General features: G+C 41.5%; 1 protein-coding gene across 1 annotated transcript; it reads right to left on the bottom strand.

Annotated features, from left to right (window-relative positions):
- Positions 1-4,124: 4,124 nt before the first annotated feature.
- On the bottom strand, positions 4,125-7,004 carry LOC128686716 (uncharacterized). The gene is made up of 2 exons (XM_070082501.1): positions 5,237-7,004; positions 4,125-5,197 (listed from the first exon to the last, which is right to left on the bottom strand). The coding sequence occupies exons 1-2, from the start codon at positions 6,610-6,612 to the stop codon at positions 4,264-4,266; spliced, it is 2,310 nt and encodes a 769-aa protein (XP_069938602.1). The 5' UTR covers positions 6,613-7,004; the 3' UTR covers positions 4,125-4,263.
- Positions 7,005-17,899: the final 10,895 nt, after the last annotated feature.

Genomic DNA, 17,899 nt, shown 5'->3' with positions numbered 1-17,899 from the left:
ACTTCACTTTCTAGGCTATTCCACGGCCTGACTACTCTATGACTTTAGAAATACTTCCTAACATCCCTTTGATTCATCTGAGTCTTCAACTTCCAATTGTGACCTCTTGTTTCTGTGTCCCATCTCTGGAACATCCCGTCTTTGTCCACCTTGTCTATTCCGCTCAGTATTTTATATGTCGTTATCATGTCTCCCTGACCCTCCTGTCCTCCAGTGTCGTCAGGCGTGTGTGTGTGTGTGTGTGTGTGTGTGTGTGTGTGTGTGTGTGTGTGTGTGTGTGTGTGTGTGTAAATGCCAGGGCCCTAACCTGAGATAGACAGACACACCCAAGAAAAACATGCTCTGTCTAGGGCGTATCTAGCGCAGTTGTGTACATCTTGATGCTATCTTTTGATGCTGTCAGAACTATATCACTCCTGCTGTCACAACCCACCCATCCTTGTATTGTTGCTTATACTCAAGGTTACTTTAATTGCAATAACAGTATACAATACCGACAAGAAGAGAAATTAGATATATGTTTCATATATTCCAGAATTCTTTAATATATTAAAGGAGCGCTGAACATATTCTGTGAGCATTTTTAATATCACATTATCCTTTAATATATCGGGATCCTTTAATACATTACAGTATCCTTTACACGAGAGGATGCTTTAATAATTTTGATCCTTTGATGTATCCTAGGTCCCTTCAATGTAACTAGATTCTCTGTTATCACAGAATCCTTTGTTTTGTAGCCCCACTAAAGCAAAGTTTAACACCTGTATTGCTGGGTCTTGAATACCCATAGATTCTTCAACCCAGGGACTCTTCAGTCCATCGACGAGATGTGGAGTCAATTCCCTGGCATTGCTATATTCACCAAAAAAAAAAAAAAAAAAAAACACTCCCGCTGTTAGACTTGTGAGTCGGTTGAGTTTTCACTGCAAAACGATGGAGTGAGGACGTATACCCTGTAAACAAGCCTCGACCGAATCTGAAACGGATGAGTGAGTTTAGGTACAGGTACACACAAGTACGATTATCATATATAGTAACACGTGTAAATTAACTAAGATAGCCCAGAAAAGAAGTCAGTGTAAGACTCTTGTCCATTTCGCGGACAATTCTGATGCTGTATCCATGAAACTCGTGTATTGTCTGGAATTCTGTATATAAACTGGGCTGAGTAATAGTTTGGGCTACCCTCAGATAATTAATTTTACACACTTGGTACAGTTCTATACTTCCAATTACAAGACCGGCAGTTCAGTTACCAATATTAAATTCTGTCTTAAGCAATACCCGCTACCCTCGGTGAATACTGGAAGGGCAACTAAATTCTTAGATGTATGCTGCTACCATTGTGCCTTAAGTTTCTAGGATCCTTTTGATTACCCATGATGTTTCAGGTCACCCCAGGGGGCTTTAAGTTATCCCAGGATCCTAAGTAACCTGGAGACTTCAAATCTCATTATGTATTTCAAAACTTATCCCAGGATCTGTAGGTCATCTCCAGGATCATATAATTGATGGTATACACAAACCAATTTGACTAATAAAACTGGCACTTTAAAACTTATATAACCTAAAAGAAATAAGCTTCCGTTGAGGGTGGGGGGACCATTTCAACACTGTTTAAGGGACAGGTGCATCGTAATTTTTTTTATTTACTGTCTAATTTTGTTTCTTTTTAGTGTACTTTCAGAAGAATATATTTAATGAACTGACAAGTTTCAATAGGATCGGCCAACAACACATGAGAAAAAAAATATTTGCTATGACACTTGGCAGCCTGACGGCGCTTCCTGGCACTGCCAGTAGCTTTAAGTACACTTCTTACAGATGAAACAAGACTAACCTGAATTTTTGATGCAAAAATGTAATATACCTTATCTTCATGACGAAAAAATATATATTTGGTACGTTGACATTCACCAAAATATTTGCCTTTTACCCGCACACAAAATCTAAGATATTCCAAAAGTTTTATGAGCATTAATTCCATGGCCTGGTGGCAAAAGCTCTCCCTTCATACGGTGAGAGTCCGGGTTCGATTCCCGGCAAAGGGGTGGAAACACCGGGCGTGTTTCCTTACACCGGTTGCCCATGTTCACCCATCAGTAATAATGGGGACCTGGGTGTTAGTCGACTGGTGTGGGTCTCATCCTGGGACAAAACTGACATAATTTGCCCGAAATGTTCTGCCTAACAAGGGGCTTTCTATATAGTAGTGTGCCATTGATGTCAGCTAGGTCTGTATACCTTGTAGTAAATGAAAATATTATTACTATTATTAACACACTTTGTTTTATGTTCCCTGTTAAAATCATTTCAATTTAATCATTAATAATGATGCTACGACAAGAAATAGGCCAAAATTTTACTTCCGAGATATTGGGGTAAACGCGGGGGTACCTGATTACGCAAAAAATGCGAAAATCTCGCTACTTTTGGGTTTTTCTATGCAATATTAGTGATTCCTTATAATTTCCCCTGTGCATTACACCGTTTTCTCTAGTAAGAGACCAGAGAGAGAACGTAATTTATCTTTAATGGTCAGGAACTTGAGTAGACCGCTGGCCGCCACGCACCCCTCCCTATATGTCAAATATTATTATTTTGGCTGTTTTTATTAGGGTTTTATCTTATTCATCTTATGTCTGCTATCATTTTAGAGTAAATGTGATACGCAGATAAAATTTATTACTAATGATAGCGTAACTACAAGACATTTTGGCCGGTGACCGGACAGCTAACAATGCATATATTGTCCCCCACTCCCTGGTCCCCCCTCACCCCCAACGACCCCTCCATCTCTCCTATAGCTCCTCCCACACGGTAATGATGTCAAGTGTTAAATTATTGTATTAGAAAGAAAAATAGACAAAATAATAAAAAAAAAAAGGGAAAAAATTATAAAAGTTCACTTCACGATGAGACACGTTTACGTGGCGCGTCATCACAAGATGTGTTGAAATGACTAATTCGCTTTAGAAACATCGTATTACAATGGGATTTTCACCCCAATGGAAATAAGTCACTCTGTCTGACTTTTTGGGGTTATCCTAGGTTCATGCTGCTATGTATGATAATTCTATGTAACTGTATTTATGTATACCTGAATAAACTTACTTACTTACTTAGATTCTTAAACTATTTTTCTGTAAACAAAACTTTTTCGATATTTTTCGATTTATTTCTTTACTCCGCGCGGCGCGTAGGTGCACCTCACCTTTAATGAAGCACACCATGGGGGAGAAACGTCCTTCTTGAGCACATGTCTGTCTACTCTGAAAATAAGTTGAATGTCCAGAGTCATATTCTCACAGAGGTCATCATCAGGAGCTGAGTCTCGACCCCTGCAACCACAATTAGGTGAATATCAGTGGTTTTCATAGTGGCTTTCTTTGCTCCTATCATATATTACATGTAAACACACATTGTAACCTTAGCAAAGAAATAAATATTTTGTTTTTTTTTATTTATCATTATTCGACTGCAGTGTAGAGAAAAGCTCGTACGAAATACTCTGTCATACCTGTACAATACAGTGTGCCGGGCAACTCTTGTACTGCTGACGACTGGCACAGTTCTTTGTTGGTCGATGACGTGATCCAGGCTAACACCCTCTCTACCATTTGATCCCTGCATTTTAGTCGACTTTTACAACACGCATGGCTTACGGAGGAAACATTCTTATTCCACTTCCCCATGGATATGAAAGAAAAAGCAATAAGAACAAGAACTATTAAGATAAAATCAAATATAACTCAGATGAGTGTGTATACATAAACGAGTACATGTATGTGTAGTGTGACCTAAGTGTAAGTAGAAGTAGCAAGACGTACCTGAAATCTTGCATGTTTATGAGACACAAAAATGACACCAGCAATCCTAACATCACGTAAAACAAATACAGCCTTTCTTTTTACACTCACTTGGCAGGACGGTAGTACCTCCCTGGGTGGTTGCTGTCTACCAAACTACTACAATAAATAATATATATATAATATATATATATATATATATATATATATATATATATATATATATATATATATATTGTGTGTGTGTGTGTAAACTGAGACTTTATAATATTTGATACTGTTATTCCGCAAAACATTATCACAACATTAAAAAAAATACTAAAAGATGATGCGTAGGTGTAAGTGTCAAGCCGAGATCAGAAGAGGATTTTCCAAGTTATCACCCGTCAAACAAAAGGCCTCACATGACATTTCTTCCCATGTGCCATTGACTCTTTCCTTTATCACTGTGTCATGACACACCCTCATTCATCAGTGGGGCAGCGCCATCCTCCCCATATATGCCTGGGCGGGCTGTATCCTCGGGGAAGAGTTGGGACATAAGAGAATTGAAGATTTTCTCCTGAAAGTCGGCATCGTTCCACTCTTCTTGTGTGACGATAACAGTGTTGTGTAGAGTGCGGGTCAGAATCATCACTACGTCCTCAATATCCTCTGCTGTGGGAAACTTCTCGCCGAAATTTAGATCTATTTTGATTTTCTTGGTCTCTTGGAATACGTGATGGTTGATATCGGCTTCAATCAGCAGCTTGTTCTGGTAATTTTCTTCAATACCTGTACACCGTATATGGGTTACTCCCAGGTAAAAATGTGGGTCCATGTTGTGGGCGACCTCTGGCCTCATGTCATGCTGGGCAGTCTCAGGTCTTCTTTTCACTTGCTGGGCAGACTGTGGTCTCCTGTCATGCTGGGTGGCCTCAGGCCTCTTGTCATGCTGGGCAGCAGCATGCTGGGCCGCCTCAGACCTCCTGTCACGATGGTCTGCCTCAGACCTCCTGTCACGATGGTCTGCCTCAGACCTCCTGTCACGATGGTCTGCCTCAGACCTCCTGTCACGATGGTCTGCCTCAGACCTCCTGTCACGATGGTCTGCCTCAGACCTCCTGTCACGATGGTCTGCCTCAGACCTCCTGTCACGATGGTCTGCCTCAGACCTCCTGTCACGATGGTCTGCCTCAGACCTCCTGTCACGATGGTCTGCCTCAGACCTCCTGTCACGATGGTCTGCCTCAGGCCTCCTGTCATGCTGGGCGGCCTCAGACCTCCTCTCATGCTGTGCAGCAATTGGTTTCTTCTCATGCTGGGCGGCCTCAGACCTCCTCTCAAGCTGTGCAGCCACTGGCTTCTTCTCATGCTGGGCGGCATCATGCTGGGCGGCCTCAGACCTCTCATGCTGGGCGGCATCATGCTCGGCGGCCTCAGACCTCTCATGCTGTGCAGCCATTGGCTTCTTATGCTGGGCGGCCTTTGGCTTCCTGAAACGCAGTTCGAAGTCGGGGCCCCTGTCATGCAGGTCGGCATCACGTTTCCTGGCCTGCATGACGAAGTCAGGTCTCCTCAAACGCAAGACGAAGTCAGGTGTGCTGGTGTCGTCAGACTCTGTGTCCTGCCTGGTGGTGTCATCGTTAGACGTTTCACGGTTGCTGGTGGTATCATTACGTTTTCTGTACAGCTCAACTACTTCAGTCTTCCTGTCACGTTGAGCAGCATCAGGGTTCCTGTATACCTCTCCAGACGTGTCTCCAGATGAATCTTGGTCGAAAATTATAGTGAATGTTGGGCCGCCGAGTAAGGCTTGCACGAACCCCCGGTAGAAACTCATTACTTCAGTTTTCAAATGGTCAGTAATGTCTTTTTCAGAATAGTTTTGGCAGGTGACGCAGTCCAACAGCCAGAGTACGAGCAAGTCCACTTCTTCCTTTTCAGGGAACCTCTGACCTGTGTCCACTGAAACCCAACACGTCACTCTTTCCCTACTGGCTTTATCCCAGCATGTTATTTTAATCTTTATTTGATATCGTGATTTCTCTACTGACCCTTCTATCTGAACCGTGCGACTGTATTCAAGTTCATCAGAGTTTTCCGGAAAAGGTAACTGTTTAGAGTGTGTAAGTAGTCGCCCTAACTCGAAGAAAATTCGGGCTATTCCCTTAGGCTTTGTAATTGCTGTTCTGATTTTAACTCTTACCACGCGTATCCTTGTGTCCTCCGTAAGGCATGCAAAGGCAGCCTCTGTAAGATCACCAGGGACAGCCTCTGTAAGGTCTCCAGAGGCAGTCTTTGGAAGATCACCAGGGGCGGTATGGTCACCAGACGCGTCCTTTGCAGGGTCGCCAGAGAAAGCCTGCGTAAAGTTTCCAGAGACAGCCTCTGTCAGGTCGTCGGCCTCTTTCCTTGCTGCGAAGTGAGGAAGCTTTGAGGTCTTGGCCACAGGTATGTACTCGAGGGAGGTGGACAGAGGCAGCTGGCCCCTCTGGTCTTCTACAGCTGCGTCGATAAGTGTTATCTCCGGTCTTTTCAGCATTTTACTGTATAGGACAGTGAGGACTTCAGTGACGAAGAGGATCACCAGGATGCCACACACCACTAAGAGCTTGCTGGCCGCCACCCAAAACACAATAGGGAAAGGGTGTCTCAGGAGGTCGCTCAGTACTGTCATACGGTGCAGAGCACTCAGGCCGTAGCCGATGACAGGTACATCCATGAAGACCCAGTGCCCTGAGCCAGGTATTTTGCCCAGAACCTCCTGGTACTGGCTTGGCTTCAAGGATATTTTCAGGAGATACTCCAGCTCGCCCATCCTCTGCTACATCAGGAGGGTGAGGACAGTCCACAACACCACCACCACCACCAAGTCGATGAGTGTAGTTAATATTTTCATATTCATTTATAGGCAAATTAAAATATCACCTTTTGGGTAAAAGTGATAACGAAACAAGTGAAGTGACATGTGTAAAGGCTGAAACTGAGGATGGAGTCTTGAGTGTTGAACGAGATGATTATTGACCTTTGTTGTGCAGTATACATTGTTCAGGGTCCATCACAACCACTCATTACCTACAACATCTACCCATTACCTACCACACCCATCACATCCACCCATTACCATACCTAAGCAACTCGAGTTTATCACCACTGAACGTCACGTTGCTCTTCACTTTCCACTGGAAAACCCTGCTTATATCTTCTTGTAATTTTTCAGTGTCTTCTACCGTAGTGACTTTCATGCTAATTTTAGTGATATTTTCAAGTGATACAAAACTGTGACGGGTGTTTTTATCTTTGTCTGGTGCGAGGTAAACCTGGTCAACGATCTTCTGAGAACACCGGCCTGGGTGAGCGAAACGTAGCAAAAACTCTAAATCTTTTAAATGTTACTACTGTAATTCTTGCAGCGAATAACTATAACATAAATTTTTACCACATTTGGTAAATTTGACATCGTATTCACAGGAAAAACCCTCTGATCTGCCTATTTATATACATAAAAAAAAACCTCAGGAGTGTTAGCATGTCAGTTTGTAAACATATCCAAAAGGTTTAGCCATTTCCCAAAGCGTTTTGCCCTTTTCTTCCACTGGAATTTCAGTACTTATCAAAACACATCGTATAGAACTTTTGTAATATTTGTAATTAGCATTTCTCCAAAATGGGACCATATTTTCATCCTCAAAGAAATAGCAGAAGTACAAATGGAACAACTCGGCCACGGACCCTGTGGTAGTCACCCGGGACCACTCAGCTATGGACCCTGTGGTAGTCATCCGGGACCACTCAGCTACGCACCCTGTGGTAGTCACCCGGGACCACTCAGCTACGGACCCTGTGGTAGTCATCCGGGACCACTCAGCTACGCACCCTGTGGTAGTCACCCGGGACCACTCAGCTACGGACCCTGTGGTAGTCATCCGGGACCACTCAGCTACGCACCCTGTGGTAGTCACCCGGGACCACTCAGCTACGGACCCTGTGGTAGTCATCCGGGACCACTCAGCTACGGACCCTGTGGTAGTCACCCGGGACCACTCAGCTACGCACCCTGTGGTAGTCATCCGGGACCACATATATATGTCGTGCCGAATATGTAAAACTGGTCAATTAGCAAGAAGCCATTTAAAATAAAGTCGTTTCTAAAATTTTCTCTTATACGTTTAAAGATATATATTTTTCATTAATATTGATGTAAAAATTTATAATTTTGCACCAAAAGGAACTTAGAAAACTTACCTAACCTTATTTTAAGAAAAACAATTTATTTTAGCCTAACCCAACTAAATATATTTTAGATTTGTTTACAATAATTTAATACTAAACAAACACAGTGAAATATATTTTTTTCGTTAGGTTGAGAATGATTTTGGCGAAATTATTGCATACACAAATTTTCGCTTGTCCTATATGGCAAGATGAGCGTTGCTATTTAAGCCAAGATCGCAAGTTCTGCCTATTCGGCACGACATATATATATGTATATATATATATATATATATATATATATATATATATATATATATATATATATATATATATATATATATGTCGTGCCGAATATGTAAAATTAGTCAATTAGCAAGAACTCATTTAAAATTAAGTCCTTTCTGAAATTTTCTCTAATACATTTGAAGATATATTTTTTTCATTAATGTTAATGTAAAAAATTTTAATTTTGCACCAAAAGAATCTTAGAAAACTTACCTAACCTTATTATAACAAGAGCAATTTATTTTAGCCTAACCCAACTAAATATATTTTAAATACGTTTACAATAATTTAGTGCTAAACAAACACAATCAAATATATTTTTTTCATTAGGTTCAGAATGATTTTGGCGAAATTATTGCATACACAAATTTTCACTTGTCCTATATGGCAAGATGAGCGTTGCTATTTAAGACAAGATCGCTAGTTCTGCCTATTCGGCCCGACATATATATATATATATATATATATATATATATATATATATATATATATATATATATTATTTAGGGAGAAGGGGCAGTTTGGAGTCGAAAAGGGGAAGAGAATGACATGAAGGCTACTAAGCAAGAGAAAAGACATACATACATGGTGAGGGTGTGGTCAGACAGTCAAGGTCACAACCATCTGCACCAACAACAGTCTTCCGTCAACACAATTTATTCAACTATACACAAATCACTATTTGCTCCTCTGTACTACATTAAGATATTCTATATAACTAGCCATATTAACACGCACATTTGAAATATCTTTATTACTTTCCATTTAATTACAGATGTCGTTTGTCCATGCCGAGAATTCTTATTTTTAGGTAAACCTGAAAAGGATACCGATAGTCCAGATTTTTTTTGCTTCTTCGTAAAAGCATCTCACTCATAGGCAACTGTTTGCAGGTGCACCTGTCTGCAAGTGCACCTGTCTGCAGGTGCACCTACTTCCCTTTGTGTAACTTCTGACATGCAGCTGACTGTGGAACGCATTTTAACTTTACCCACGACTTTTACTTTTTGTTGGATTCATGGTTTTATATTGACTAAGGTTACTGTAGGGATCTCGGGGAACTTCCAGATGAGTCTTTTGATATTAATAATTTAATGATTCTCTTAAACTGATGCTTAATATTTTAAGTTAGTGTGATAGTATTTATTTATTCTGTTTTGTTCGTGCTAGAAGTGTTTTAGTGTGAAGTTTTTTTCTTCCTTATGTGTTGCATTTTTGTTATTGCAAGAATGGTAAATGATCTACAGTCAGTGATGTTCAGATTTCAAATCTATCTACTAACCCACCCTCACAGGCATCGAGGCGCCTCCCTTGAAATAACAGTAAATCTGAGTTACCTATGTTTTACTTTCTGTTGTATTTTTGTGAATGTTTGGCCAATGTATTTTGCCTTTAAATAAAACATACTTGAAATATAGGGGGTGGTAGGAGAAAATTCTCAAACAGCTTCAGGGAGAACCTTGAGTTTTCCCTGAAGCAAGTTTATTCTTTTCTCTGAGGATGAGGGTCCCTATGACAGTTCTAGAGGTGGTACCTCCCATTATTATATATATATATATATATATATATATATATATATATATATATATATATATATATATATATATATATCATTACTAGTGAAAATTTAATTATACTTTTACCAAGGATATTTCTAAACCTGTAAGGGTCATATCGTGCTTGGCGAAGGAGAGGTAATCAAAGCGGGTACCCCACCATAAATATAATAACGAGGAAGCGCTAAACCAGTAGGGGTTAGAACCTGGAGAATGGAAAATGAGGTTAGCTCAGAGGAGGGTAGCTCCAATTCCTTGGAACAAGAGCGCTGTACTGGTATGAAACAACCCTTGAAGGGTCTGGGTGATGCAGTATGGCAGGATAGCCATTCTTTGGTTTAATGTTTAATCTGTGAAGTGCTAAAGTCGTAGGGGGTCTTATGGCATATGGAGAATGGAAGGCATTCAGGTTCGATGCAGTTTTTTAGATCAAGAGCTCAGACATAAACACCAGCCTCCATTGAGGGATATGCGCGATTCCAACCTGTATGAAACAAACCCTTCAAGGTATGGTGCCATGAAGCTGGTGAGGCACATGGTCCAATGAATTGGATTGTTATACTTATTACATTCATGAGGAAATGCTAAACCCGAAGTCGTACAGCACCTAGGAATGTAAGGTAGCCAGGTTCTATCCAAGGAAGGTTATTATGATGATGTAATAATGTTGGTAGAATTACCGACAATATATAAAGTAAAAGGATACAAGTGCAACTAATGTGACATTTTATTGTGGCAACGTTTCGCTCTCCAGGAGCTTTGTCAAGCCGATACGTATCGGCTTGACAAAGCTCCTGGAGACCGAAACGTTGACACAATAAAATGTCACATTAGTTGCACTTGTGTCCTTTTACTTTACATATTATGATGTTAATGGGGGAGAGCTAAACCCGCAAGGGCCATACTGTGCCACTGGGACTGGGAGGCATTAAGTAAGTTTATTTAGGCACATGTACATACAAGTACAATTATCATGCATACTGTAAATTACCAAGGATAACCCAGAACAGTCAGTGATTTAACTTACATTGGGGTCCTGAATTTCTAGGAGAGGGGAGGGGAGGTCCATGGAAGGCTAGATCCACCTCTTTGGATCAAGAACCCTCACCAGCAACAATGCACCTTCCTCGAGGGGTTAAGAAAACGCAATATTATGTACATAAAAAAAGCTAAACCCGCGTGTCATTCAGCGCTGCATAAAACTTACTTTTTTCATTCCTAATGTAATTCTCGCATAAGGAAATGTTTATAACCTTTACTTCTAATTTTACAAAGTTCCCAATGGTGTTAATGACAGTTTTTGGTAGCGTAGTGACCTATAGTGTATGCCAAGCAGACATAAGCTAGCAGGTGGGAGGAACTGGACAAAATGTCATGGAGGCTGACCACGCTCTACTTTACAAAGTAGTTAGAGAAAATAACACATTTCTTTTTGTTCAACTAAGCATTAGCTGTGATTCTGATACTAATGTTGGTGTATGGGGAGTATTGCAACTGGTAGAAAAGTGAGAATAAACACGCATAATGGACAACAGTATCTACATAGCCAACGTGATCTACAAGAGTCAAATTCTACTTTGGTGTGCGATTGGAACTTTTGAATCTTTCCAGCTTCTTTCAATTGCCTGAGTGTTTGTTCCAGTGTTTGGATCAACATAATGTCGTTGAGTTAGGTCAGGTTAGGTTATTACTTATCTTGTTGTAGATCGCATACCAAACTAGTGCCAGACCAGTGTCACTGACGTCTGTAGTATGCAAAGTAATGAAGATTATCAGGAGAGTGGTGGAGCACCTGGAATGGAACAGGAGTATAAACGAAAACCAGTACGGCTTCATGGAAGGCAAATCCTGTCACAAACCTTCTGGAGTTTTATGATAAAGTAACAGAAGTAAGACACGAGAGAGAGGGGTGGGTTGATTGCATTTTCTTGGACTGCAAGAAGGCCTTCGACACAGTTCCTCACAAGAGATTAGTGCAGAAACTACAGGATCAGGCGCGTATAACGGGAAGGGCACTTCAATGGATCAGAGAATACCTGACAGAGAGGCAACAACGAGTCATGGTACGTGATGAGGTATCACAGTGGGCACCTGTGACGAGTGGGGTCCCACAGGGGTCGGTCCTAGGTCCAGTGGTTCTCTACACATATGCTGCTATGTATGATAATTCTATGTAACTGTATTTGTGTATACCTGAATAAACTTACTTACAGTGCTATTTTTGGTATATATGAATGACATGATGGAAGGGATAGACTCAGAGGTGTCCCTGTTCGCAGATGATGTGAAATTAATGAGAAGAATTAAATCAGATGAGGATCAGGCAGGCCTTCAGAGAGACCTGGACAGGCTGGACACGTGATCCAGCAGCTGGCTTCTCGAATTCAACCCTGCCAAATGCAAAGTCATGAAGATCGGAGAAGGGCAAAGAAGACTGCAAGGAGAAATATCTTGGGGTGAGTATAACACCGAGCACGTCTCTGGAAACACACATCAGCAAGATAACTGCTGCAGCATATGGGCACCTGGCAAACCCGAGATTAGCATTCCGATACCTAAGTAAGGAATCTTTCAAGACACTGTACACCACGTACGTCAGGCCCATACTGGAGTATGCAGCACCTGTTTGGAACCCGCACCGGGTCAAGCACGTTAAGAAATTAGAGAAAGTGCAAAGGTTTGCAACAAGGTTAGTTCCAGAGCTAAGGGGAATGTCCTACGAAGAAAGGCTAAGGAAACTCGGCCTGGCGACACTGGAGGACAGGAAGGTTAAGGGAGACGTGATAACGACATACAAAATACTGCGTGTAACAGAGGCATCGCTAGAGTTGGTGTCACCTGGGGTGGAATCTTTGGCGTCACCCCCATGAAATCCAAGGGCGGGGGGATAGGGGTAGTAAACTCCAGTTACATCACTGCTGCATGACCAGTGACTAATGTTTAGCAATGAGAACGTTTAAAGGCCATAAACAGAACTTTATTAATGAAAAAAATAAATAATCGTAGTAATATTGAGGAAATATAAACTCAAATACCACTCTGAGTATAGGCAACAGATCCTACATTTATTCATCTTCAACAATGAAAAAAAATAAAACTTGAAAAATAAAGAAAAAACTAGTTCCGATTTAACCTTGAGTACAGGTAACATCTCAAAAGAATCTGATATTTCATTTCCTTGCCTTCGGTCCTGCAAAATCATCTATCACATCATCAAAATCAATGATTTTCCCTATATAGGCCTATATTTACTCTGTAATCCTATAATAGGCCATATAGAAATTAAGGATTTTTCTCTTAGGTTGCTGCAGCATGGTTTTGGTCATTAGTTACCTTCTTTAGAGGCTCTATGGTGTCACCCCTTAAATGGTGTCACCCGGGGTGCCCCCCCCCCTTTACGACGCCCCTGGCGTGTAACAGACAAGGTGGACAGAGACAAGATGTTCCAGAGAGGGGACACAGAAACAAGGGGTCACTCTTGAAAGCTGAAGACTCAGATGAGTCACAGGGATGTTAGGAAGTATTTCTTCAATCATAGAGTGGTCAGGAAGTGGAACAGTCTGGCGAGTGATGTAGTGGAGGCAGGAACCAAACATAGTTTTAAGACGAGGTATGATAAAGCTCATGGAGCAGGGAGAGGACCTAGTAGCGTTCAGTGAAGAGGCGGGGCCAGGAGCCGAGTCTCGACCCCCTGCAACTACAATTAGGCGAGTACACTAGATCGCATACCAAAGTAGTACCGGTTGCATCAGTACCACCAGCTGCTGCATTATTATTATTATTATTATAATCAAGGGGAAGCGCTAAACCCGGAGGATAATACAGCGCCTGGGGAGGGGGATGTGGAAGGCATTCAGGCTTCCACATCCCCCCCCCAGGCGCTGTATAATCCTCCGGGTTTAGCGCTTCCCCTTGATTATAATAATAATAATAATAATAATGCAGCAGCTGGTGCAGACAACTAAATGTAAACTTTGCCAGATGGATTATTGTCATATTTTGCTTCATGTACTGGGATGCGATAAAACTCAGACAACTTACAAATATTTAACAGATGTCCAAATATTGTATCTACAGTGACATATTTCCAACCATTCTGAAAAGAAAATAGTGTCATGATATAAATAATTCAGAACCATATACAAGTTACACTAATTGTGACCTAATTCATGTTTGCATAAACAACTCATTACGATTGTAACCAGATACAAACATGTAAGTAGTTCATTACCACTAACTGGTTTAGCTATCAAAAGTTTGCAGTCCACCATGAGGCCTAGTCAGACCGGGTCGCGGGGGCGTTGACCCCGGAACTCTCTCCAGGTAAACCCTATTATGTGCCTCTAATCTTTTGACTACCACCCGCAGGATGGATATGGGGTGCATAATAAAGGTAATAAATTAAAAAAACTAATCAATTTCTTGTAGAGTATGCCTTTCTCTTATTTTTTTTTCAGTGCTCTCTCAGCAACTCGGAACCTGTCATCAACATTGGTCCGAGTTTAGAATGCAACAAATTTTCAAGCTATAATTGGGATTCTGGCCATCTTCCCACTGCCGCCGGGTTTGGGAAACTATACTCACATGATTACGAATCAGATGTTTCTTACACATAGATATCACATTAAGAAACAACCGGCTGTCGCGTCATGCACTCTGTTTACTGTGTCTCATCATATTATCCTATTTGTCAGCGGGCACGAAGGATTCAGTTCCGAAATTCACAACACCTTTACACACCAACTAACCCTGCTGAGTACCACCTTTGGCACAGATTTTCTCGCTTATTTAACAGAAACTAACATATTGTACCTACTATGATTTCAGTTTAATGCACTAACCCTTCCACCTCCACTAACCTCTTCTATCCTTTGCATACCCCCTATCCTTCACACGCCTCTACCCCTTGCATACCCCCTATCCTTCACACGCCTCTACCCCTTGCATACCCCCTATCCTTCACACGCCTCTACCCCTTGCATACCCCCTATCCTTCACACGCCTCTACCCCTTGCATACCCCCTATCCTTCACACGCCTCTACCCCTTGCATACCCCCTATCCTTCACACGCCTCTACCCCTTGCATACCCCCTATCCTTCACACGCCTCTACCTCTTGCATACCCCCTATCCTTCACACGCCTCTACCCCTTGCATACCCCCTATCCTTCACATGCCTCTACCCCTTACATACCCCCTATCCTTCACACGCCTCTACCCCTTGCATACCCCCTATCCTTCACACGCCTCTACCCCTTGCATACCCCCTATCCTTCACACACCTCTACCCCTTGCATACCCCCTATCCTTCACACACCTCTACCCCTTGCATACCCCCTATCCTTCACACACCTCTACCCCTTGCATACCCCCTATCCTTCACACACCTCTACCCCTTGCATACCCCCTATCCTTCACACGCCTCTACCCCGTGCATACCCCTATCCTTCACACGCCTCTACCCCGTGCATACCCCTATCCTTCACACGCCTCTACCCCTTGCATACCCCTATCCTTCACACACCTCTACCCCTTGCATACCCCTATTCTTCACACACCTCTACCCATTATGCTGTATGACTCACACAAGTTTAGCTCAGATTGATTATACCATTATTCCTGAGTGCGTTAACTTCGTCAAATCTTTCCAAAGACTCGACACAGTTCAATGCTAACAGATAGAATGTGTAAATTAGAGTATTACTTTGGTATGCGATCTACGTATCATGAAACTACTTTGGTATGCAATCTACGTGTAATGAAGGTACTTTGGTATGCGATCTACAACAAGAAAAGTTGTAGAAAGTAATAACCTAACCTGGTTGGGTTAGCTGGATAATTCAAAAGTTTCAATTGCATACCAAAGTAGAATTTGACTCTTGTAGATCACGTTGGCTATGTTGATCGCATACCAAAGTAGCAACAATGCAACCTCCCAGATACTAGTAACCCAGCTGGAGCCAGGCAGTAGTGTTATAGAGGTCTACTGATTTTGATGAATGCACCATAGGTATGTGGCTCCTCCTGTATGATAGTGGACTGACTGGTGTCAGGTCTCGAAGTTTTGTGAAATTCCAGTTTAGTTTCTTTCATATTGTTTTCAACAACTGAGAGATGGAGACTGAGCGAATGTTGGTGAATGCATTTCCTTCTGTGAGAAATTGACGGGTGGTGAATAGACGACAGAGCAGGCGAGTCTGCTTGTTCATTGCCTCAAACATCGTGTCAAGGGATCCAGCAAAAAACTACTGTTTACTACAAATTAGACATAACCAAAATTGTATACGAAGGACAGTGAGATGAAGGTAATCGAATTTCTGGTTAGCTTATAATGCACATTGGGAGTCTGAAACAACAGTAAATGAATATGCTGCCATGGTCACAAATTATTATTACAGTGGAACCTCAAATATCCAACTTAATCCGTTACAGGAGTTAGTTCTAAATTCGAAAAGTCTGAAAACCGAAGCAATATTTCCCATAAGAAATAATGGAAATACAATTAATCTGTTCCAGAAACCCAAAAATATTCACAAAAAAAAATACATTTTATAGAGATTAATTATAGTTTTACATACAACAAATAGTGTTCAATTATGTATTAATAAATTTAAACAAACATATAAAATAACATTTTACTTACCTTTTTTGAAGAGTGGTGATGGCATCTGGAAGATAGGGAGGAGGAGAGAGGAGTGTTTGGAAGGAGAATCCCCACCCATGAGGACTTCAGGTATCAAAGCCCTCTCTGGGGTTACTTCCTTTCTATGCCTTTTAATGCCACTAGGACCAGCTTGAGAGTCACTGGACCCCTGTCTCACAAAATAACTGTCTACAGTTCTGTTTCTGGTGCCTTTTTAAGATTTCCCAAAAATGGGACATGGGTCTATCACTGAACTTGTTGCAAAGATGGCTTGCTTCAGCTTGCTCAGGGTGGTACTTCTCTACAAACATTTGGACGTCATTCCACTTGGACATCATTCCACTTCTGTATTATTTCCTTCTTCACATCTATGGTGTTTCTCACTTTCTTTACCACAGGGGTACGACTAGCAAGTTTCTTTGGGCCCATTGTAGCTTATTTCACAGTCCCACAAGCACTAAACACAATGAAGTAATCGTAAAATGTTTGAATGAGAGTGCAGGTTAGTGTTCACTCAAGCATCAACAAAACCAGACTGGCTCACGGTGCCTGCGTGGGGACGTGGACAGAGCGGGCTGCCCGACAGATCCGGTACCCGGCGATTCGAAAATAGGGGCGAGTTCGATATTAGGGACAAAGTTGGTTTGAAAAAAGGGTTCTATTTTTGAAGAGTTCGATAAGCGGTACGTTCAAAATTTGAGGTTCCACTGTATTATATAAAATGAAGCGCAAAACCTACAAAGGTTATACAGCTGCCATGGTTGCAGCATGTATGATAGAGAATTTCATATGGAGCTGCTGTGAAAATGCAGACAGACTAGTATGTTTGAATTATTCTTTTAGGAAAAAAAAAAACAGCTGCATAAAACACCATCTAAAGATTTAGAATTATCAGTGTAGACGACTATAGCATGAGAGTAAGACTGAAAGGCTTCAAGTGAGTATTAAGCAAGTGAGCTTTCATACTACAACTTACACTGTCATAACTTTCCATAGAGGGAAGGAAAAGTGAGTTGTAGGTAGAACGTAAAGGGAAGGTAAATTAAGGAACATAAGAGCACAGATACCGAGAAAAGGTCTTAGATAAATAAGGGAGACTATTAAATACATTAAGCTTGCTAATATATATAATTAGTCTATATATTGGAAGATTATGAAGCTCACGGAAGCGAAGAGAACAGTAGAAACAATGGGTATGACGTCGAGCTTGCAAAGAAGGGCCGTTTCCCTCTTATACACGCTCTCGACACAAACATACCCGTTGATGATTAATGGGATCAAGTTTAAAGTAAAACGGAGAGGCTGAACAATATAGTTGATACCTCAAAATTTAGATAAGACAGCACTTGAATATAGGTGAAGGGTTTGTCTATAAACCTTCAAGATGTGCTGAAGCTGCGAGTAGG

The sequence above is a fragment of the Cherax quadricarinatus genome, chromosome 7, assembly GCF_038502225.1.
Source record: "Cherax quadricarinatus isolate ZL_2023a chromosome 7, ASM3850222v1, whole genome shotgun sequence".
Lineage (NCBI taxonomy): Eukaryota > Metazoa > Arthropoda > Malacostraca > Decapoda > Parastacidae > Cherax > Cherax quadricarinatus.
This window is presented reverse-complemented; position numbering and strand designations above follow the sequence as displayed.

Coding starts and splice junctions, on each gene's coding strand:
- LOC128686716 (XM_070082501.1), bottom strand. CDS start 6,612: ATGGGCGAGCTGGAGTATCTCCTGAAAATATCCTTGAAGCCAAGCCAG. Junction 5,198..5,236: donor ATGGCTGCACAGCATGAGAG/GTCTGAGGCCGC, acceptor CCAGCATGAGAG/GTCTGAGGCCGCCCAGCATG.